At 39.4% G+C, this 25,922-nt stretch overlaps 1 protein-coding gene across 1 annotated transcript in view; it reads right to left on the bottom strand.

Annotated features, from left to right (window-relative positions):
• Positions 1 to 25,922, bottom strand: part of LOC138696222 (mast/stem cell growth factor receptor-related protein Kit-like) — a 222,736-nt gene that overhangs the window by 20,318 nt on the left and 176,496 nt on the right. Inside the window, exons 20-22 of the mRNA XM_069820880.1 lie at positions 15,253 to 15,375; positions 8,765 to 8,894; positions 2,789 to 2,870 (exon numbers count right to left, since the gene is read on the bottom strand). Coding sequence (XP_069676981.1) covers positions 2,789 to 2,870; positions 8,765 to 8,894; positions 15,253 to 15,375 — 335 coding nt within the window. The remainder of the gene's footprint in view (positions 1 to 2,788; positions 2,871 to 8,764; positions 8,895 to 15,252; positions 15,376 to 25,922) is intronic.

The raw sequence follows: 25,922 nt of genomic DNA, 5'->3' as shown, positions 1-25,922 counted from the left end.
CGTATGCTCCCGTTCCCAGCATGCTCACAAGCCTACTGCAGGGGGTAAGAGGGGTATAGCATGCGCGGCGCGAGGAGTTCGAGCTGAGTTTTGCTTGTAGGATAACTGTAATACCGCTACTGATAAATTGTGGGATCTCGTTTTTTCACAAATTTCGGAGACAAACAGAAGGGAGAAGTGAGCCCTAACAAAATTTAGGTCCTGATGTGTTATTGAATTGGTTCGATAGTATTAGTGATCATGAAGAATGTTCTGCAGATGATGAATCTTATAGGAAGAAGGTCGCGTTACAGTAAGCGATCATTAGACAGATTCGGAGACGGAATTGTTCGATGCAGAGGATGAAGGTGCTAATGTTGCGCATTCAAGTAGATATTTTGCAGGGAAAGATGAAAAAGCCAAGTAGAACGAAGGAAAGCCTAAAACAAACGTTCATACTCCTGCACATAACATAACTCATTCGCACGAGGTCCAAAGGGAAGAACTCGTGAAATGTGCTCTGAAATACTGTTAGATATAATTTTTGACAACAACGTCGCCAAAATAATTGTAAATCCAACCAACATTTACACTCAACATTTCGTAAAAATTTCTATAGAGACAGGGTTGCTAGCTAGACCTACTGATAAAAGCGAAATTGGGCAATATTTGGTTTTTATGTAATTGGAAGCACGACATGCTCCAAGAAAAAAATGCTCACCAGTTGTAAGTAAATTCCAAAGAAAACTGACTTTTTTTACATAATACTAAGTGAAAGTGTTTCTGATACGCTGCACGTGTTTTGGTGACGTAAGGGATATAAATTTCAAAAGAGAAATAGCCAAATTTACCCTGTAAGGGAAGTGTTTGAAATTGTGAACAGTTTTCAGAAATACAGATATCCGAGAGCAATTAAAAAGAGACAAGAGATAATAATATTATACAAAATATTACCACAGAAAATGAAAGAATGAATATAAACTCCATTCCAAAATTAGTTCAAGAATACAAACCTACAGGTAAAAGAGAATTGGGCCGACCATGACAAAAGTGACAATATCAGGAAAATCCCCAACAGCTTCAATGGAACAGGCCTTACAAGACTTAAACCAAACCAAGATAATGCAGAAGAAGAAGAAGATGATGATGATGATGATGATGATGATGATGATTATGATGATGATGTGATGATGATGTCTGAAAGTTTCAAATAATATTATTTCAATGTTAATTTCAGTCTGAGTTCACTTACTAAAATTAAACATTAATATTATCGAACATTATAATGAACATCGTAACAATTAAATTAAGTTTATGTACCAGTTCCAATATACAGGGTGTTTCCGGGCTGGTGTTACAAACCTTCAGGGATAACGGGGAAGGGCACATGTATTAATTTGAGATAAGGAACCCTGGTCAGTCGAAAGTTATAAGCAGAAATAGTTGTGTGGAAATGGAATTGTGGTTTCGCACCACGTGCCCTCCTTCCCTTAATTTTGGAACAGCCGTGAAAAGATGGTAAGGACCGGATATCTCCTACGTAGTTACTTGGCCCAATACAATCTGTGACCTTGTCTACTGTTCCCATTGGCTCATCCGTATTCAAAATCAGGTCTGCTTATTCCGCTCTCGTGTACTCCTCCATTTCACTAGGACTGATCGACTGGACACTGCAACTTGTACACATACACTGTTGTCAACAAACGTGCATATCAGGACCGACAATGTCCATTAAACATTACGCTATCTGCATTGCTTTAGTGTAGTGTCCTGTCCCCACCCCTCAGACAGCGCACTGAATAGAATACTGTAAGTAGACAAAGTAAACAACGTCAGATGAATACAGTATGTGTATGATGTACAGATAAATACACATAAATAAGGTGTACAGAGGAATAAAAGTATTTCATTTCCACACAACTATTTTTGCTTGTAACTTTCGACTCAGTCATTTCCGGACCAGGGTTTCTTATCTCAAATTGATACAAGTGCCCTTCCCCATCATCCCTGAAAGTTTGTAACACTAGCCCGGAAACACCCTGTAGAACACGCAAATAAACTAAAAATGTTTATAGTATGTCACTTGAGCTTCAAGAGAACTTAAAAAATTTGAATTTAAGCAGTGGGATACAGCTGTACCCCACGCGCCTATCCATATCACAAAATAGAACGCGCCTAACGAAGGGTTAAAGGAAAGGCGCCACTGATTATGAACTTAACGAGACTGTTATCAAATAACTCATACAAAAGCGTATGAAGGCACGTGTTTTCTTTTGTCTCGTATATATTATATCCTGAATCAGCGTATGGAGAAGAAAATTTACATCTGACAACACTGAAGTTGAGTTCAAAATTCATTACCATGTTATAGTTAATGACTACTGATTTTCTTACTCAAGACGTCCCCAAACTCCGTAAGATATTGCATGCGATTTAGCTTCCATTATGCTATGATAAAAGGTAATGTGGTTACAAAAATTATTGCTACATTTTCTTAAAGATAATTTATGGACCGACAACATTAAATTGGAGAAGGATTTCAAGATAACTGATAAACCGACAATATTAAATTAGAAAAGAATTTCACCTGGAAGACTTCATAAGGGGAACAGACATAAGTCAGACTTACAATCGCTCTTCATTTTAACGTACTATATTCGTGCAGTAATTAATTTTACTGTTGAACCCTACTTCCGGGATTAAGATAAGGACAATGTTCTCTGCAGAATGTGCAATCTCAGACGCAGTAGGCAACGTCTTTCCCGACACAACTAATTTGAATACAGCTATTGTAGGCTGCTCTACTCACATGGAATCGGGAGCGAAGCGGGGCTGTGTCATCCTGTAACCATCGACGAGTCTCATGTACATGCCATCGTCTGCCTGAAATTCTACAACAAAAGATCTATCCTCACTGGCAGTTCTAGAAAATATTTTGAGAGGGTCTAGCTCAACCTTAAAGTACTCCTACATTCTCACCTATTTATTCAAACAGCAAAATGTGCATAGCTACTTATTTTAAAATTAGAATTAAAATCGAAGTTAAAGGCGAATTTCTCAAAATTTTGTTGAGATGTAAAATTTATGTTAGATACAATGATGTGTAGAAATACGAAATCAATCGTTATTTCGTTTGAAATTATTTGTTCCATTTGTTCACATTATTTCCCTACAGAATTGTATAAGCCATTCTTTATCTCGTAAAACCTACGTGCGCGTGAGGGGAATCAGAAAGTGAACTGAGTAATAATCTGTAAGTAAATCCCGAAAAGACAAAGTATATGATTATGTCTCGTGATCAGAATATTGGACGAAATGGAAATACAAAAATTGGAGATTTATCCTTTGAAGAGATGGAAAAATTGAAATATCTTGGGGCAACAGTAATAAATATAAATGACACTTGGGAGGAAATTAAACGCAGATAAATATGAGAAATGCCTGTTATTATTCGGTTGAGAAGCTTTTGTCATCTAGTCTGCTGTCAAAACATCTGAAAGTTAGAACTTATAGAATATTTATATTACCGGTTGCTCTGTATGGTTGTGAAACTTGGACTCTCACTTTGAGAGAGGAACAGAGATTAAGAGTGTTTGAGAATAAGGTTCTTAGGAAAATATTTGGGGCTAAAAGGGATGAAGTTATAGGAGAATGGAGAAAGTTACACAACACAGAACTGCACGCATTGTATTCTTCACCTGACATAATTAGGAATATTAAATCCAGACGTTTGAGATGGGCAGGGCATGTAGCACGTATGGGGGAATCCAGAAATACATATAGAGTGTTAGTTGGGAGACCGGAGGGAAATAGATCTTTGAGGAGGCCGAGACGCAGATGGGAGGATAATATTAAAATGGATTTGAGGGATGTGGAATATGATGATAGAGACTGAATTAATCTTGCACAGGATAGGGACCGATGGCAGGCTTATGTGAGGGAAGCAGTGAACCTGGGGGTTCCTTGAAAGCCATTTGTAAGTAAGTAAGTAGTAAGTAAGTAAGTAATAATCTGTAAGTATTACGCTTATCAATTTACAATATTAACTTATATAAATTTTAATGTTCTTGTAATGTAACTAACACCATTACACCTTTAATATGATATTGATTAATAACTATCTTAATTACCCAATTAAAAATTAATAAACGTTTCATAACATCACAATACATAATTTAAATCTATATACTCTTATCTATTGATATTACAAGACATAACGTATATGAATGGGTTTTCATTATCAATTATTTTAATATTTGACAATCTCAATAAACTTACATGAAGTACTTTTCAACATTTATTTTTCCGTGTAGAAAACTACAGACAACGTATTATTATATTCTACACCACTTCTAGATAGAAGATAATTCTTTAATGAGAAACAAAATATTACTATGGAAAACTTCTGGCCACACTCTATCTTACTACACTCCTTCTAGAAGACAGAAGATCAACGTTCAAGATATCCTTGAATATTTTTATGATATCCAAATACTACGCTACTGCCACTAAATAGAAGAAAACATAAAAATAAAACAAAAAATCTATATTTACAGGAGTGTTATTTATATTACTAAATACATAACACTAGCCAACAAAATTTTACCTTTTTTGTGTAACCGGAATGAAAATAGCTAATATTTATGTTTTCGGGTGTGCTGATAACGAAAGTGATAGTGAAAATGCAAGATTAGCTCTCGTTTTGAAGTTATGATAACTATACATTATTGCCTATATTAGCTTATTGCATGTATTTACCTTGGTGTTATCCCTCATGGGAAGGTCACTGAAGGCGCAACCGCTTTGCGTGAAGTTTGTAGTTTTCTGGTGGTGATTCCCTGATTAGCGTCCAGCAGTAATCGGCTAACATTGATGCACTCCACTTTCCCTGGTATCTATTTCCACGTCCGAAATTTGCTGGTGGAAGCGTTCCCCGTGCTCGTCTCTTACAGCACCACAGTTGGCAGGGAAGTAGTCCAAGTGGGAATGTAAGAAATATATCTTTAAGGACATGTTGCACCCCAGTCTATTGTAGTAGTGCAGAAGATTTGCCACAAGATCCTTATGGTTTTCTGCCCTCTTATTTCCTGGAAAGTTTGTTGACACTTGAGCAAAGGCATCCCAAGCTAACTTTTCATCACCTGTCAGGATGGTGTTGAAATGCTCGTCTTTGTACAATTTGCATATCTGGGGACCCACGAAAATCCCCTCTTTTATTTTCGCCTTACTAAGACGTGCAAATTTCTCGCGCAAATAGACACATGCTTCCCCAGTTTTGTCCATGGCCTTAACGAAGTTTTCATTAGGCCCAATTTTATGTGAAGAGCAAAGAGAATTATGTTCTTGGATTCGACCAGTTGCTCGTGCATAACATTGTGAGATCCTGTTTCAAGTGATGACGCTTAGGCCAATCTTTCTTTTTATAATGAAGTGCTTTGGCGCGGCTAGCAACAGGAAGCAACAGAATTTGGTGTAGCCCAAGTAATATGTCTATGACTTTCAGATTCCCGAAAATCTGCACATTCAAACTTGTCATAGTTCAATTGTAATAAGAATTGTTTCATGTTATATGTTTCTTTCATGTAAGGTGCATACCCAATCGGAATTGATGGTAATACGTTGCCATTATGCAGCAGCACATACTTGAGACTTACTTTGAAGGAGTCGATGAACAACCTCCACTTATCACTTTTATAGTCAATGTCTGTCAATAGCTGTCATTAGTCCCTGTACATCTCTACAAAATACAAAGTTCTTTTCACGTTCGAAAAATGGAAGGAATGGCATATGGCGGTTACGGAATGCAGTCACATTTACCGTCAAGACAATTCCACTGTTGTAGTCTTGACGCCAACAGTTCAGCTTTACCTTCCGGCAATTAACGATCTCGCACTAGGCCATTAAGTTCACAATGTGTTATTTTGTGAATCTCTGTACACTCATCGTTACACACAAAATCAGCATCTTTCGAAGAACTGGGTTTTGAAAGTGATGATGCAGCACTAGTTTCACTGCCGCCCTCAACTCTATCACTAACAATCAGGTGGAACAGGAACAGGCAGTCCGTCTCCGTGAGGCACTGATCGCATGGCCGACGGTATGTTAGGATATGTCAAGGAAGACGTTTTTTTCTCGGAAATACCATGTGTTAATGGAGTTGTCATAGAAAAGTAACAATCATTCACATGGTTTGATGGTTCACGCCAGATCATGGGTATAGCAAAGCCAATGGAAATTTTTTTACGATTCAACCACGAATGAAGACTCGAGACAGAAGATATGCAACATACATGAGGAGCTCAGGGCTTGTCCTGGTCCCCGATTTCACAGCCAAAATACAGCCTGTACGCCTTCCTTATATATGGATTTTGAGGAAAAAGATGATAAACCGCACAGAGTCAAGCGAAATTGAGTGATCTCATTAGAGACCTTGACCTGTCAAAGCAGAAGGCAGAAATTCTAGGGTCTAGACTACAGCAATGGAATCTTCTCGAACGTGATGTCAGGGTCTCACAGGACAGACGTCACAGGGATCTACTTCCCTTTTTTGAGAAGAAAAACAATCTTGTTGTTTGCTGCGACATTAATGGCTTGATGAAATGTTTGAATTTGAACCATGATCCAACTGAATGGAGGCCATTCATAGACTCCTGCAAGCTTAGTTTGAAAGCTGTATTACTTAACAATGGCAACCGTCTTCCTTCTATTCATATTGGTCATGCAGTTCACATGAAGGACACTTATGCAAATATGACAGCCCTCTTCGATTCAATCAAATATCATGAACACAAGTGGAAAATCTGTGGTGATCTAAAAGTCATTACTGTACTCTTAGGAATGCAACTGGGGTACACAAAATATTGGTGCTTTTTATGTATGTGGAACAGCAGGGATAGGAAATCACATTATATTCAAGCAGACTGCCCTGCAAGAAATCTTAATCCTAGGGAGAAAAATGTCGTTGCCGAGCCTCTCGTGAACCCAAAAGATGTTCTTCCACTCCTGCATATTAAGCTGGGTTTGATGAAACATTTTGTCAAAGGTATGAACCAAGAAGGACAGGCCTTTAAGTACGTAAGAAAGAAATTTCCGAAATTAAGTGATATCAAAGTTAAGGGAGGTATTCTTGTCGGGCCACAAATTCGAGAACTTGTAAAGGATTCTGCATTTGACCAAGTTTTGGAGGAGAAAGAAAAGGAAGCTTGGGAAGCATTCAAGGGAGTTATTCATGGATTTTTATGCCACAAAAGAAATGATAACTACACTCAGTTGGTGACAGTGCTCCTGCAAAAATACCATCAACTCGGATGCAACATGTCCCTTAAAATCCATTTTCTCCATTCCCACCTAGACTTTTTCCCTCCTAATTGTGGAGCTGTCAGTGATGAACACGGAGAAAGATTCCATCAGAATATTTCTGTTACGGAACAAAGATATCAGGGCCGTTGGAATGAAACAATGCTTGCGGATTACTGCTGGTCTTTGTGTAGGGATGCTCCGGAACTCACAAGAGGCAAGCTAAAAGACGACAATCTCATGAAGGCACCACATGATTCTCTTCAGACCCAACCTCTGCCAGGTATTCTTCCATAAATTTAGATCTCTTAGATTGTAACTGCCATTTTAAAAAATTCAAATGCACTTTCAATGTTGTTGGCATATGTAATTAAAATGTATCGTTTTATCTTAATCCGTTAGACTGAAATACTTCCACCTATTGTGTATCACAGAAACTAGAGCTAAGAAAAATGTTTCATTGTCATATTCGATTTTCTCAACCCAAAATTAGTAAGAATTCACTCATGAAGTGCAGGAAACATTAACAAACTTTTTTTGTTGGCCAGTGTTATAATTAAATATAATTAAATGCACCCCCTTTAACTTGGAAACGAGAGCTAATTCGAGTTTTTGATTGTCGTTTTCGTTATCAGCGTGGTCGATATAGTTCACAAACATTTATTTCATCGCAGTTACATTTTCACTGTTGGCTAGTGATAATAATATTCAGCAAGCACACCAACGACTTACAACTATTAACATTCACATTATAATACTAATGTACGAGAACTAACATAAATAACATGCATTTAATAACACTATAACACTATGATCACATGCAACAACATAATACACAGTAGAGTTTTTATATATCAAACAAACCTAATATGTATATAAATTGTAAACAAATCTTCATATATTTTTATTACCTCAGTATTTCTCAGTTAATCACAAAATATTTTAATAGAAGTACAAACAAATAAATGAAAGCTTGTAATGTAATATTATTTATATAATATCAAATCATGTAATTTTAACATTTAGGTTTTTAACTCTATTGACATTGATATTCAAATGGTTTGCAGAAAAAAAGGGTTGACATATTGTAATTTGTAAAACAACAAAATGTATCTGATGATGTCGCAATTAAGAGCGATGAAAACGTTAATACGAACATTTAAGTTAATTATGTAATATAAAGGAAATGTACCTTGTATATAACATGTTAAGTCACTGACGGAAAAATATTAAATACATTTAATTGAATTAGAAAATATTGTCTAATAAGTGTAGGTCAGTGTGCACATAAAGCCTTTCGTCATCTTCAACTGAATATTTGCACAAAAATTATATAATTAGTTAACATAATCATAATCTTCTTTGTACAAATTGGTCTGCTACCCTCTTGGGAGTCTACCCGAAATGCAAAACTATGCAGAATTAATGTTCTAATTTTATTAGTTCAAACAATAGGAAAGGCAATATAGCTTTAAAGTGATTGTATTACCTGGATATGGGGTTTTTGCTAGAGAGAAAAACTCCCACAATACGATTCCAAATGACCAAACATCTGACTGCGTTGAGAATACTTGGTCGCAGAGTGATTCCGGTGCCATCCATTTGATAGGAAGAGGAACCTGTAAATCATGATAATGTGAAAAATATATTTTTTTGACAAGTATACAGGTGGAAGTGAAATAACCCTGCAGAATTTTAGAGCGAATAGCTCATGTTGTAGGCCTATGTAACAAAAAAGTGTAATACCATATTGATGGGAAGTTCATAGTTTTCTCAGGAAAAATGTTTTTTCTCAAATGCTTAACACCCTTTTATCCGGCAACTATTGTGAGTAGGAGTGTGATTTTTGTCCATATCGATAGAAGATCTATTAAAGAATTATTTATTCCTCTGGCATATTTCAATAGCATGGACGGTTTTCGTGTAAATTTTATTTAAAAAAAGCACTAATTTGAAGTCACTCAACGGTGCAATCAGATTGTAACGTTATAGCCAGAGATAGAGGTGAGGTAGTTCACCTTAGTAGACAGGTCTGAGTTCATTGACCTCTTGCATCTGTATTACGAGAAGAAAGAAGATTATGTTAGCGGCGATGTTGCCAGACTGCTGAAAATTCCAACTTAGTTTTCTAATTAACTGTGTGTTCAATCACGAAATATATTATAGGTTTTCTAATCATTTAAGTGTACTTTATCGTCCCTTTCAATCTGCAGAGTTATTTTACTTCCCCTCTGTATAATCCTGTGTTTTATTGAAATACTGTGCATTCTGTTTATTTAATTTTAATGCTTGCATTCCTACCAGACACAAAATCAATATCTACACCACCTCTACAAATTAAGGCTGGTATACAATAAACCAGAAACGGAAACGACGACAACGAGAACGAGAACGGAAATGTTAAAATAAATGCATCCAAATGTGAGCATTCACAATTGATTATTGTGAATGCTCACATTTAAATGCATTTATTTTAAAATTATTTCCGTTCTCGTTCTCGTTGTCGTTTCCGTCCCTGGTTTATTGTGAACCAGCCTTTAATTTCACTTTATTAACGTTGAAATACATTTAATGATTTGCTATACATGATAATAGGCACAGGTATCTTCGAAATCCTACTCTAAAGACAACAGTATCACTTTGAAGACGTATTAAGTAGCACAGGTGCAGTTTATACAACTAAAGACACAGCACAGTGAGGTAAGTAAAAGCACATATCCTGTATTTCACTCTCTATTACTGTAAATGATTTAGGAGGAGAGATATATAATGAGATAGTGCAATGTGTATTATTAAACTAAGATATGAACAAATGTGTGAGAAAATTTAATTTATACGTAAATACAGTGTTATAAGTAGGCAAGTATCTGCATAAATGTTGATTAACATGCGAATACTGTATGTTATAAAGGATAATATAGTCATTAAGGTGTAACTGAGGTATGGTGTAAATAGAGATGAACAAAACTAACTGCCGCTCTCGCTCGCTGTGTTCGCTGCATTTGTCTTTCGAGTCTCGGCTCGTCATTCTCGTTGCGCTTCGAGTCTCGCTCGTCATTCTCGAAATAGCATTTGGTCGGCGTGGAAAGATTTCGTAACTTTGAATAACATACATAATTGAAATATATAACATAAATGTTTAAATGAGACAAAAAGACAAAACAGAAGAGTATCTTAGATATCAAAATGTTCTGGGTATATTACATGATATTACCTATGGTTATATAAATAAAAAAGAAACAATTCTCAAATAAATTTGCATTTATAAGAAACATAAAACATGACATTAATATCCTTTTACTTGAGATTGCACGCTTGATCTTAAAGAAATGAAAAGAAAATTCCTAGCGTCTTAATAAGGGACTAGTAATTAAATAAAGACTGGGAAACGAATTATTATACACTGAAAGGTAGAGATGATGTTTCAAATAGGCTACTTGATTGTTTATACACATGTAACAGTTGCCAAAGTAGATAAAAGTTCAGTCAGATATAAACAACTGCTGACTTCGGGAGATGATCAATATCGAGTCTCGGAAGACTCACAAGCAGTCTTTAAGTCAAGGACGCGACGTAATACAACATTGTCGTGCGGGTTTTCGGCTTTACGGGCGCTGTTAGTCTCGTATTCTCGATCGTTGTTCATCTCTAGCTGTAAAGTGAAAAGTCTCGCTTACAAATGAAATAACAGCTTAAAAATAAGCCACATTCGCAGTTATAATTTAAATACGAACAAAGCATAATAAAATAATAGATACTCTTACCTTATGAAAAATAGTTTCAACAATATTTAACAATAAATATTTGGAATGTATCGAAAAAAATTATCTCTTGAGATTTTTAATTGTTTACTATTCATAGCAACCTGACAATACAGTACAATGCCTTCATTTCATCTTTCGTCTAGCCACGGTCGCGGAGAATCACTAAGTCGTGTTCTAGGTTAAAAATTCGAACTGTTATCTGTCAGTGATGTGCAGACTCCTTCAGAAAGACCAATTTTACCAAAACAAAAAAGGCTATCATTTTCAAAATGACTTCAGTGAATATTACCACTATATTTTACCGATTGCGCGAGGAGGAATGAAGCTTGTAAAGAGAAATCATACATACGTATTCCTTTAATAATGACTTACTAGTAAAACAGCTTACGTTAAAAATGTATCACAGCTCAGTAATTAGACCACTTAGATTATAGGTTACTAATCTCAAAATATTTGTCTTAGTCCCCTCTACAATCTCTCTAACTTTTTCGGTTAAATTGTGAGATACTCTATATACCGATGGTTAAGAGCACAATGATTGCATGTCTAACAAGTTTAGAAAAAACAAGCGTTATTGGTACTGGTTGATTTTTTTATGCAATCTTCATTCTGGACGAAGGTAGTACGTCCTTCCTTGAAGTAAATGCTATAAAATGATTATGACGACAAAGTAAAGTCCCGTGGTTGACTACTGTAAAAAAACTTGATTTTCAGGATATATTTTCATAACTTTATTTTCCTCGCGCCTTTGAAGAGTAGGTCTATATTTCATAAAAAAAAATTCCAACTATGGTGCAAATACGCTATACGTATGAAAAATCTAGGGTCATTATCCATCTGTTCCACAATGAAGAGCGGCGACCTGATATTCTCAGTTACGTGCGTCTCGCTTCGGCCAGAGTTAAGGAATGGAGTGGCTTAACTAGAGCAGTCACAAGTTAAGTTGTATACAGTGAGTAATGTGAAGTGTTACCAGATACTCATTAGTGAAAAACAGGACAAACTAGTTCAAAAAGCAGGACAAAGTATGGACACAAAAGCATTTGTAGATGTCTTATTCTTTAGGACATTTTCAGATTCAAAAAGTCGAATTTAATCGATTATTGCTTGTTAAGTTGCGTAGGCATATATTAAATAACTATCTGTACAATAAAATAAAATAATTAAAAGACTGGTAAAACATAAAAGTACATCACAGTACAGTACATTTTAATTCCAGGACTGCATACAGAAACATAGGCCTACATGAGAACACAAACTTATTTTTTAACCAAATTTTACAGTCCACACCTGTGGAGTAACGGTTAGCGCGTATGGCCGCGAAACCAGGTGGCCCAGGTACGATTTCCGGTCGGGGAAAGTTACCTGGTTGAGGTTTTTTCCGGGGTTTTCCCTCAACCCATTATGAGCAAATGCTGGATAACTATCGGTCCTGGACCCCGGCCTCATTTCACCGGCATTATCACCTTCATCTCATTCAGACACTAAATAACCTAAGACGTTGATAAAGCGTCGTAAAATAACTTGCTAAAATAAAAAAAAATACATGTAGCCATAATTATTATAAAAACTACTTCACTCACCATATATTTGCTGATAGATCACTGAAACAATGGCCTTCACTACATTCGGAAGAATAATTTGGTATGTTTACAGTTTTACTGATGCTGATTTTCAGGTAAAAAATATTAAATTGGCTCAACCTCGTGTTACTGATGGTATCGCGGATCATGCTACCGTTTATGCACGCCAATCGACCGATTTTACGGACAAAGCGTGATCTGTCATGGTTTATTCTGGGCTTGTATTCGAAAGAGAATACTGACCATTGACGCAAAATACTTGCAGGACTATTGTAACGGTGTAACGAAAATTTATTGTCCAGTGATGCTAATACTTGGAACATTATTCTACCGTTGCAATGAGTTCAGACACTGAATAAAATATATAGAAGAAAAACTATAGTTTTATTAGCAGTTCAGAATTATGTTTTGAAATGTAATTATAAAAAATGAGATGATTAGGACTTTTCTATAAAAATACGGACGGCAAGACAAAACTTCAAAATACGGACATATCTTGCTAAATACGGACGTTTGGTAACCTTAGTAATGTGAAGAAAGAATAAGTAAAATAAGTTATATTTTAAAATCGAACCGTTAAAGTAGTAAAGCATGCAAGAATAGAGTTTGATATAGGACCAAATTAATTCAACATTAGAGGAGTCAGAAAAGCAAATTATTAATTAAAGCGAAGTTTAGGTGTTGTTTGTTTCGCAGCTCACCTATGTAGTGTACTAAATATCTTGATTTGACACAGATTATGGATCATGTACTGGAGCTGAGAAACGACTTTGTGCTGTTGCAAATGAAAGTGAGATGAGAAGCAAGAAAGCGAAGCATCCAAAATGGATGCGACCCAAATCAAATTTTTTTTTAGATTTACGTTCAACTTGCTATACAGCTCTGGTTTATGTTGGCAAAGGTGATTAGAAAAAGATTTTTTCTCACCAACAACCTGCTTCCACCGCTATTGAAACACAACGCCAAAACCTTCATACAGTATGTATAGAATTTCTCGGAAGAACTAATTCGTAATATCTTCTTCCTAACTGCCTCTCCGCTTGTTAGAGTCTGTGAGTCTGTTACTATAGTGAGGATCACGTAAGAGCAGTTCCTAAAAGACTAATTTGGCCGTCTCTTCAGTGTTGCCAACTAATACCTGACATCACCAAAGAGGGTAAAATCACAATGCCACGTACCAATAATAATAATAATAATAATAATAATAATAATAATAATAATAATAATAATAATAATAATAATAATAATAATATATTAACAATAACGATGTCTCATTTTTATATTGGGATGTGTTGTCTAAATGGTTCAATAATTTGTGAAACAGTTGGCCTGTATTTACGTCCTGGACTTCTCCCACATTATGTTGGAAATTAGTAGATTAATATGATCTAATATTAAAATGTGTTTTGCCTGACAACATGAAATTCATTGCTTTGACAAAACAGTTTACGATTTAGGAGACCTAACCTAAAAATTTATTTTGTGTGATCACGTGAAATGACTACTTAATACAAACTCCGAAAACCGAATGCCACTTTGAAATGTATGCTTAAGAATACTTACTTACTCCTGATAATTTTGCTATTCTAGTTATAATTGCTGTCTTCGTGTGCATTTTATATCAATCACCCAAGTGCATGTATCACACCATATGTTATATTTATTTACACTTAACCGACTATATCTTGAATTGTAACCACAACGCAACACAACACATAAAAATAACTATTATGTATTAATATAATGGGCTACTGATATTAATTAATTATTAGTATGTTTGAATTTTACTAGCTCCCAGTAATCGCCTCAGAAATCTAGAACAATTTGAATTTTCAGAATTTGCACTGCCAACAACAGCTGTTCCTGCTGCCAACATAACAGTTAGAAAATCACTACCTGTTATAGCATTTCTCAGTATCGAAATTCGAAACGAAGTTGGCAAAAGAAAATTCAACCTTCAAACTAGAAAATCACCATAATCCACATGCATATATAGTAATGGGGGGAAAAATGGTTAGGTTTCACCCTTAGGGTATTAAGTAAGCTAATCCGGACTGTAGCTGGTGGGTATTAGTGGTAGTGTTCACATTGAGTTATTTTAGTTTTAGAGTTGAAATGTATTCTAAGCGTAATGAATCCAGAAGTGCATGTAATTATGGTGTATACTTTTTATATAATATCTGTGGTTTTATTTTGTTTGTAATTTTTCAAATCGATCTTAGAAAAAAAGACAAAGTTTTACAATCGGAGAGCAGAAACGGCTCCATCACTGTTATATCCATATTTCACATATCAGAGGGTTCTCCCTCCACTCCCCAACACCCTAAGATATTTGCCGAGATGTTATTGCAACAATGCGTGTGAGGATGTGAGTATTTCTTACTCCTTCTAAAAATTCTCTGCGAACATAAATCAATTGGACTTATAGTTAACTGGTTCGGACATTACAGCAATAATCAGCTGTCAAACAATGCCAGCATTTTTGTAAAACTTCAATTCTCATTGGACACATCATAGATGAGGTATAAAAAGTCATAAAATGGAATTTATGTATTAATGAAATCACCAAATAGTGAAATATCATCTATCACAGACAAAGATATTCTCTGTTGTACTAAATTACATCTCACCTCGCTTTGCTTGCGGTAGTAACCTTTCTTATGCATTCTACTTGATAAACCAAAGTCGCATATCTTGACAACACTGCCGTCTGCAAGTAAAATATTTCTCAGGGCCAAGTCTCCATGCAGCACCTATAGAAACATGAAAAATAAATCAGTAATAAACAGAGAGAGAGAGAGAAAGGACGATAGGAGAGATGGATGAACAAGGAGAAGAAAGGAAGAGATGGAGAGAAATAACAATGAAAATAAATTATTAAAGAAATGATTTAATGAATATTTTATACTATCAGGATCATGTTTTGATACAGAATCCCCCCTATATGACGTCACGGAACGTAGAGAACTTTTGCCTCCCACATTGAATCTGTCGTACGCGCCGAAGTTCAAGGGTGTTTGTCAGGTACTGATAGCGTGCACTGAAGGGATTACTCATTCGTGAATTATTTATTGCAAGCTATTGTGTTTTTCTAATTCCTTGAGAACACTGAAGGGGTTACCCTTTCGTACGTAGGGTAATGAAGTTATTATGTTCTTTTCTATTTGTTTGAGAACAGTGAAGGAATTATTTATTTGTGCGAAGTAAAGTACAAATGATTGTGTTTTTTTAATTGTTTGTGAATGATGTATCATATTGCAGAGGGTTTTTTTTAAGTTATGCAAAAAGTTGAAGAAAATATTCGACAACCATTTAGAACATTTCGCAAGAAGAAATTTGTCAAACATTTCAGAATAATCTCCGGAGATGTCAAAAATGTATGAAAACTTGTCAATCAACCAACCAGAAATTCTTTTCGAAAAGCATTCCTGTCTAAAGAAAGGATGATCAGTCGTCCGGATTATCCTGGCCTAACGAGCCAACAGAATAGGCGACCTCTCTAGTCTTACCTTTGATGGAATCTGTATGTAGTTCAGAAACATTGGAAGTGTCAAGATTCAGGACACTGTGGATTACCCAAAAGCCTAATTCTGAAGAGAAAAGAAATTATAAACATTTTTTTTTAAATTAAGTAATTTACTTTTTATCGAAATTCTTCTTGAAACCGATCACACTTTCATAATAATTCGAGGTAAATCAACTTTTGAAGGAAAAATGTAACTGGCTCCGTGAGTGACCCTCACTGATAAGGCCTCCGTGGCTGAAAATTTTTTAGAACTCCTAATCTAATCCAACAATGCATACCCTTCAACCACCGGCGAAAATATCACTCCAGCGACGACGAATGAAGGCTGTGAGAAGGATCGCGGACTTCACAACCTACTCCAGCTTCTGTTTTGGAAACAGGAGAAATTTATAGGGAAGAAAGGAATGAAATTAAGAGGAAAATAAGAAGAGGAGAAAAAATACGAAAATATGGGAGGAACGACAGAGCGTTGAGTCTAAAAGAAGACCCGTCAAAGGCATGAACATTATAATATGTTGGAAATAATGTGCATGTTTCAATGCATTTGTCCACAATAATATTGATTGTCGAATGATTACTAATATGATGTATACGTGGCTAACAAGAAAGAGAGGCTGCGGCACGAATCGGAGTCACGTGGTTATCATGGTCTAGCCATGGCCATTTTGACAATTGCATATTATAAATACATGATCAAAGTTCTAAAAAACAAAGGAATGGTTATATTAAACTCATGTTAAATGGTGTTTATATATAAACTTGTTCAATGTTGGCCATGTTATGACTAAGAATGTGACGTCGCCTGTCTTTCTCGTTAGCCATGTGATGTATAGATATGACGTAGAAATGCTGGGTAGTGCAGATAAAAGTAGCCCGCCTGTCGTTCGAACGCAAATCCGATATTTTGAGTGCTTGAAATTCAATTATCGTATTATATCATATCGTATGATAAAGAAATGAGTAAACAGCTACAAATATGGACAATTTTATGCATTTTATGGCATTCTTCCTTTCAGTATTTCATCAGTCATCAGTCGAATTACACCTGTCTGTTCGCATTCTGCAAAATGACTTACTCCATACAAGAAAGAGTGGAAATTGTGAAAGCGTTTGTGAGAACAGGTTCGATTAAGGAGACCGGCGAAATTTTCAGGGACAAGTTTCTGGATAGAGGATAACCGGCAAAGAGAGTAATACAAAGTTTGGTTAAAAAGTTGCGCGCTACGGAATCTGTGCAAAATGCGAAAAGAAATAGAGTCTCTCCAGTTCGCACACCAGAGTTATTGAGGCCGAGTGTATCTGAACATGATTAGACATGCTGTATATTGATGTTGCAGGAAGTCACTTTCATCATCTTCTATAAAAGGTGAGTACTTTTCAGCACTTCGCTTCTGTATTTACTCTATACTTACACGGGGTACTTTTATCTGCGCTACTCTATATATTTATATGCACTCTTCAATGTGCGGCTTTCTACTAAATTGAACACATGATATATGAGAAGATATTACGCGTAATATTTACGTAATAAATATAATGAGGCGCTTAGAATCAGAACCCGCCAAGTCCAAAAACTAAATTCTCGGGAAAACGAAAATATGTTCTATATGAACAAAAGTTGTTGAAATATAAAACAGCAATGCTTTTATAAAATAATTTACTATCATTAGATATAATCACGTTAATTCCAGGTTTGCCTTTTCATGGAATATAATTTTTTTAATATTTAATTTGGACTTGACTGTTTTTTTAATTTAGAAGTGGATTCAAAGGTTTTTGAAAGTAAGGAAAGTATTTCTTAACATAAAGCTGTGGAAAACAGGAGGATATTTTAGCGTTAACGTTAACCATAGTACGAGTAAATTATGTAACAAATGAAAACGAGAAAAAAATAATAATATGTCTACGTCATAAATATAAAAACATATTTCTTTATTTTATAAAGAATGACATCTATATAGCAGTATCAATTTAGAATACGAATGTAAGAAAAGCCAGACTTTTTGAGTTCATACAATATTGTTGCATTCCTCTTCCTCAATATGAATAATATTTTCATCATCTTCGTCTTCATTGACATTAATTGAATTTATAATCTGCACATAATACTTCAGTATAGCTAGCTCTCGCCAATCAGTCCCAAAGTGCTTCTCCAAACGTTTGGTCGCATTACTTATTTTGAGGAAATTCAAGACTTAGAAAATTAGGATTAATCATAGAAATTTTCCTGTTTCTTCTTGCTACTAACTTTGGTACACTTTTGTCTTATTTATAGTTAACCTTACTTTGCACTGTTATCTGTTCCATCAGTGCAGAACTTTTTAAAATGAATCTTTTACAGGGATTGAACTAGATGTGGCAATTTCCAGCAATTTTAGGATTTTGTGTCTGTTTGTTTGTTTCTTCCAGTCTCGAAGAGGTACGTCTTCGCCTCTGAGGTTGAAGACTGTTCCATGTTTGTCAATTAGCTACGTTCTTATATTCTTGAGGATCCACAAATACTTTTTTCTTTATTTCTTTTTCAACTACTCTGAATACGCGATCGCGAGGAAGAAACGAGTACCCTGCTACAGAAAATATAATTTAAACTTTATCAATATTTGCAGATGCTTCAGTGAGGAACCACTTAGAGCACATTTCAGTCAGAGTTGTGTTCTTATTTTATGCTCTTTGCTCATCGTACCCATGATCTCTATCACTATTATTAGGGAGAAATAATAAAAACTATTAATATTTGAACAACAGCTGCTTAACCATGAAAATGAATCAGCAGCTGATAGCAGTGTAGAGGAATGCTGGGTAATGTAATCCTGCACCTGACTGGCTGTAATGGGCTTAGCGGGTTTTGAATCTAACAATGGTGACAATCCAGTTGGATCTAGCAGTTATAGAAAGTAACCTAGATTATCGTCCAGAATTTTCGAAGGGATCTAGCAAAATTTTAAGAAAAATCGTGTCAGCATTGAATTTTGCCATGCAAAGTTAGACAGGAAAGCAACTTCACCTCATTTTTTTTCGATGGACTTGACGGTTACTTTCTGCTTGTAATATATGTATATTACTGTAATGTACCGAAGTACATATGGAGTTTCAGTGCAGTAATTCTGAGGTTCTATATGGTGAAGAATCAGTAGAACGGAGAAAAATTCTCTCTGCCACCGGGATTCAAACTCGGATTTCCAGCTTTACGTGCTGGCGCTTTATCCACTAAGCCACACCGGATTCAAGTTCCGATGTCAGATTGAATTCTGCTTATTTTTAAGTTCTGCCTACTATGTTCTCCTTTGTTGGCCTACTTTCGTGTACTGTGTCACAGTATGTGTGACAGTAGACACAATGTCCAACCACAAGTACAGAGCTGCACTCATTACGAGTGATTAAGTGGCTGGGGTCCCTAGGAACAAGGCGCCGCCGTCTTGAATCACGAAGTGGCTCCTACGCTTTATCATATTACCATGATGTATACGAGGCTAGGCCAATCTTCATTGTGCGACCAAGAGACGAGCCGTATCTGAAGCAGGCCGCTGATCTAGGTTCGTTATCAGTTTGCGGTTCAATTACGGATCTAATACCAACTTTATGCATAATGCGCGAGTTATCTGCAATTAGCTTAAGACTTCCCTCTTTTGTATTGATACGTTGCTCTCTGTGATTCCGTGGTGATTGCATAAGTTTTTTGTGTAATGTAGCCTAATGTTGTCGTCCTATTGCTACTACTCCTATCCTACTCCTACTCCTAAAAAGGGCATCCCCTACTAAATTCCTATCTTCCGCATTTCATCTGAGTGGTCTAGAAACAGAACGTACTACGTACAAAATCGTGTTTTTTTTTTTTTTCGGGAAAAGACAAAAACGTTCTACGGCTTTGAGCTTAAATATTTTAATTTGCTTTATCCATGTTAATAGATTTCAGTGATATAAATTAAACGTCGTTATTTCTTACAATAATTTGTTTATAGAAATGCTCAAACTTTTAATTTACATTTGCACTTGGTACGTTTTGATGCAGAAACATTGAAATTACATACTTCGGAACTCAAATTTATAAAACATTGCATAAAGAATAAAAGTCTAAATAATTTGTCTCTATAACAGATTACATAGGACAAGCAATCAAAATAACTTGGAAATTTGCTTCAACTGAAAAACATTACACCTTGACTCATGTCTTGGTGGGGAATGTCTAGTCCTCCGTCACAACAACATTCATTTCACATTTTGAAGGATCGACACAATCACTAGCTAGCTCAGAAACATACTAAACAAACGATGGACACGATAAATTCAACTGAGGAAGAACCTGTTAAGACTTGTAACGTATTAACGTTGCATAATGCAAATGATGGGTTTTGTTTCTACGTTAGGAGAGATTTTCAATGCATATGGTACATTTTGTAACCAGGTTACTTTTCCCACTATCAGTACTGCATGCAAATGGTTAAGAAAGATAATCATAGCTGTATCATTTGATTGTGTTTGTTTCCACCTTTACGGAACAACTTTCAATTCAAATTGCTGAAACAGAGCTTCCGGGCTAAGATGCCGTCGTCTACTGGTGCTGACGTTACCAGACGTTTCGTCTACTTCTACGGCAGACAACAACCAGCCCAAGGTCACCGCACTCTAGCGAGCGCGGACCGCCGCAACAACTGTGCGCCACGACTAGCCCAAGGCCACCGGGACCGAGCAGGTGCGGGCCGCCGCGACCAATCAACGCCACGGCCAGTCCAAGGTCACGACCTCACGGGCGCGAACCGCCGCGAAAACGGAACACCAAGTCTCGGCGCTATAAATAAGGACGAGCAACCAGACCCGAGTACTTCTCATCCTGCCTAAGGTTTTTCCGTGGTTTTCCTAAGGCGCTAAGACAAATGTCGGGATGAGCCCTAAAAGAAATGGGCCACGGACCTGCACTCATATCCCCATGAATCCCCCTATTTAACAATCACATCTCTCCCCCCTCTTCGCAATTGAGCCATCATATAGCCAAATGGCTGGTCTCGAAATTGAGACAAATCAACAAGGCTCATGACCTCCAACATAATAGCCAAATTGGCTAGTCTCTTATATGAGACAACTCATCCTGCCTAAGGTATTCCGTGGTTTTCCTCAGGCGTAAGACAAATGTCGGGATGAGCCCTACAAGAAATGGGCCACGGACCTATATGCCCTTCCCCATATATATTCCACCTTTCTTATAAATTATGTATGCCCTATTTCAGATAATATTAATAGTATATTAAACATACGAGGTCACTCAATAGGTCGCAAATTGAAAGGACAGGGACCTCTCAAATTGCAGTTTAGATTTCACGGCGCTTCTTCCGACGGCCTTCACCTGCTTTGTCATCGAACAACAGATGACGGCGTCTTGCCATCCTAACGGCACACACCAGCCAACTCCTCCTCGCCCCGTTCCGTGATCAATTGATCAGTCTCAGCCCCCCTCGCGTATGTGGTACCTAAGAGGTTACGTCCAATTTCGGCTTCCCCTTCAAAATTTTCTAGAGCTCCTTCAGGGGAGCAGCGTAACCCGGAGTGAGACTAGTGGCCAACAGGCTTGGAGCTCACATATTTAGTTTTGTACAGCCCCCAACCCCTTGCAAGGACGCGTTTTGCGTACCTTTTAAATTTTCCTCCCAATTCTCCTTCGATTTTTCGATTTTTTTTTCGATTTCGCCGTCGAGATCACTTTTAACCGAGTACTTCCTGCTAGGGAGAGACTCTGTGCCTTCGTGCCGGAGTGACTGCCCAAAGGCAGGGCCTTCGGGCTAATTTGCTTTCCGCCCTCCACTCTTCTACTATTGCCCGGCCCTTCTGAGGGCTACGCAAATTTTCGTCCGGCCCTTATCAGGGCCAACGAAATTAGCGAACCAAACCGACGGTCTCCGGCGGGCTCCGCAACGCTTGTTGCGATCGGCTAACCGGGCTAGGCTTCGGCGACCGGTCGGGCGTAACTGCTGGGCTTCCACCCTTAGTCGGAAAGGGGCCTAGCAGGTTCTTGCACTGCGGACAGAGTGCCGCTTAGGTCTCCCCCCCCTGACAGGATCGAATCTGTAATTCGAATGGCTCCAGTTAAGAGCAACAAGGCCACGAGCCATCATACTGCAGGTGGCGTAAAGCGGTTGCTAGTTTGCACTAGCCAGACAGGGCCCACCACCTCCTACTTGCGCGTGTCGCGTCCCGCGCAGATTACTCCTCCGCCCAGGCGTCGGAACCTGAGATCGGCTGGTCCTGTACGGACGCCGCCTGTCCCGGTCCCCGTTGCGGAGATCCTTGAGCTTCGTCCCCCTACCACCATCCCAGTCCCTTCAGGACTCCCGAGAAAGCCCACCCCTCCCAAGATAGCTCCCAAGGTCACTGAGGTGACACGTATTGACTTGCCCGGTCCTAGCGGACTGAATAGCCGTGGCGTTACGGTCTTGGCTGATGAAGTGCCGCCGATTCCATCTGGGTCCGGCGCACTTCAGGTCATTAAGGCCAAAAAGAAGAAGAAGAAGTGCTCAGCTAACACTCAGCAGGGCGGCATTCCTTCCGCTAGTGAGCTCACCAAGGAAGAGAGATCGGCTCTCTCTACCTTGGAGCAATTGGAGGCGGCGACTCTTCAAGTCGTGACCGAGGAGGCAGCACCCCCCGCCGAACCTGAGGCCCCACAGGAGACGGCTGCTGCCCCTGAGGTAGATGAGGCAGTTCCCCGCCCCCCTTCCCCAGCTCGTACTCACGTGTCGGAGAGTGAGGACGAGGAAGATGATGTTGAGACTGCCCTCACTAGGCGACGTGGTGATATCCCACCCGTTATTATTACGCCAGCCTTCACTGGCTCGCTGGGCCGACTGAACTTAGAGTTCAAGGCCGAATACGAACCGTTGGGCTTATGCTCGTACAGGGCGCGCGGCGGGACGGCCGTGAAAAGTGTTTGCGAAAGGGACTACGCAAATCTTTGCAGGTTCCTGACCGAACGGGGAGTAGCGTACAACTTGCTGCGCCCCAAGGACGACAAGCCTCTGCGATTCGTTCTAAGAGGAATAGATATTCACACAGATGAGGAGGACATCCAGGGCGACCTGGAATTCCAAAGCATAATCGTCCGGCGAGTGACGAGGATGCACTCATCAAGGACAAAGGCCAAACTCCAAATGGTCATTGTCGATGTGCAGAATTCCCCTGAAACCCGGGATAGAATGAGAGCCTTGCGTCAGTGCTGCCTGATGAGGGTAACAGTTGAGGACTACGTCCCCAGCAAGCGCCCGCCTCAGTGCAGCAACTGCCAGTGGTACTACCACACGCAGGCTAGCTGCAAAGCGCAGCCTATGTGTCGAGCTTGTGCACGCCCCCATAAGACTAAAGATTGTCGCAAGCCGCACGATGTCCCCGCTACATGCGCACTCTGTACTGGCGCTCACACCGCCAATTATGGAGGGTGTCCCGTGGCACTACAGGTTAGAGATGCCACGGAAGGAACGAGCAGGGCTGCCCGACGGAGGAGGGCAGAGCTCGAGGAACAGCGGACGCTCCAATACGAGTGGCTCCGGCAGCAGCGTGTGGAGCGAGCTGCGAGGCAGCAGCAGCTCTTCCGAGAACAGCAGCCGCAGCCACAGGCTCGCGCACCTGTGCAGGGGCCCCGTGCGGAGCGACGCACGGAACTTGGGCCGGTCCGCCAACAGCAGCAGCAAACGCAGCAGCAGCAGGCGACCATCCCTTCGCTTTTGGAAGTGCCCGTTGCCGCGCCTCTGTGGTCCACCGTGGCAGCGACAGCCCCCCAAACTGCTGCCAATAATGTAGGACCCCTTTCTCAGCGCCCTAAGCGCTACAGGGGCAGCAGAAAAGCCACCAAGGCTACCACGGTAGAGTCCATCTCCGCCCCTGTCCCACCGGCCCAGCAGGAAGCTATTGCAAGCACCTCGAAAGGCCCGACCGGTCAAGGCGCGACCTTGGACCAAGTTCAGCACTTTGCCGAGGCGTTGCAATTAGCAAACCCTAACCTCCCGCTCGCCCCAATCCTAGAAGGATTAACCAGAGTGATAGTTCTCCTTATGGAGAATCCTATGTCTGCCCTCCCGGAGATATTTAAGCTCCTAACCTCCCTCGTTTCTCTCAATGGCCAGACGAAGTGACGGAGTTGCTAGGATGTGTATATGGAATGACAGGGGCCTTAGACATGATAGACACGAGTTCAGGGCTTTCCTAGACGCTAATAATATAGACGTAGCATTTATAACAGAAACGTTCCTGACACCCCAAGTAAATTTAAGATGCGCGGGGTTTAAAGTCTATAGACAAGATAGAGCGGGTAGAAGAGGCGGAGGTGTAGCGGTGTTCGTTCGTTCTACGATCGCGCACTGTGAGTATCTGCTTCCCCAGCTAGCGGCATTAGAGGCAGTGGCTAATAGAGACTACATAGGCAGACTCCCCTTTCTGCTTATGGCTGCCTACAGTCCTCCGGGCATACTAGATGAACGCGATTTAGATATAGTGACAAGTCTATCCGATAGATTCGTAGTCGCCGGCGACCTCAATGCGAAGCACGCTAGCTGGAACTGTCAACGCCCCAATCGGCAGGGCGATAGGCTTTTTCTTAATTCTACAGGAAACGGATACGTCGTGATGGCCCCTAGGGAACCCACACACGTACCGGATGCTGCAAATCAACTGCCTGACATATTAGACATCGCTCTGGTGAAAGGTCTCACAACTAGAGCGAGACTAACAACCCTGGATGATCTTCCGTCCGACCACCTACCGGTGATAATGGAGATCATGCACCCAGTTGAACTCTCCCCAACCGCTGAAAAATTCAACTACAAGGCGGCAGACTGGGTGTTCTTTCAAGACCAGGTAGCCGCTACGCTTCCACCACTCCCCCCTGAAGTCACCCCGGCAGGGATAGATAGGTCAGTTAGCGACCTGACGGAGTGCATAAAGAAGGCAATGGTTGCTGCAATACCGAAACGGTCTTCACAACCGGGACGGATGCAGCTCCCAGCCTATATTACAGACCTAAAGATCGCCCGCAATACAGCAAGAACATTGTGGAAGCGTACTAGGTTAGATCAACATAGAATAGAAATGAACCGCTTGCGCAGGCGGATCAGTGAGGCGGTCCACGAGACGGTCGTGGATGCTTGGAAATCCAAGGTTGAGACGATGGACAGCAGAAACATGTCAGATGTCTGGCGTGTATCTCGAGCTCTGTCCAATCCGTCTCAATCTATTCACCCATTAGTAGTCGGTCCAGATGTCACGGCCTTTACACCTGAGGAGAAGGCTACCGCACTGGCAGACGTTCTAGAGACCACTTTTCAACCCGTGGAACAAAATTTAAACTTGCCCCATATCAGAGCTGTTGAGGAATCGGTTCGAGACCTCCTTAGCAGGGAGCCGGAAAATGGGATACGACCTACGAACACCCACGAGGTCGCCCATTTCATTCGTCGCCTCGGCCCTCATAAGGCCGCAGGAGCCGACGGTATCCAAGGAATTATATTGCAGCATCTCCCAAAGTCAGCTATGAAGCGCATAGCAGAGATAATTAATAACATCTTGGCTTCCGGTCACTATCCCATTCCCTGGAAATGAGGCTCACGTAGTTCTCTTTCCAAAGCCCGGAAAGGATAAGACGAATCCAAGCAACTATAGGCCTATTAGTCTCCTCAGTTGTCTCAGCAAACTGGCGGAGCGGGTCATACATAGACGCCTCACTGAAGTAGTATTGCCCCAAATCAGGAACGAGCAATTCGGTTTTCACCCTGGTCGTTCCACTACACTCCAGGCACT

This window comes from Periplaneta americana, chromosome 3, assembly GCF_040183065.1.
Source record: "Periplaneta americana isolate PAMFEO1 chromosome 3, P.americana_PAMFEO1_priV1, whole genome shotgun sequence".
Taxonomy (NCBI): domain Eukaryota; kingdom Metazoa; phylum Arthropoda; class Insecta; order Blattodea; family Blattidae; genus Periplaneta; species Periplaneta americana.
Note: the sequence above shows the minus strand (reverse complement) of the source record. Positions and strands in the feature narration are given on the sequence as shown.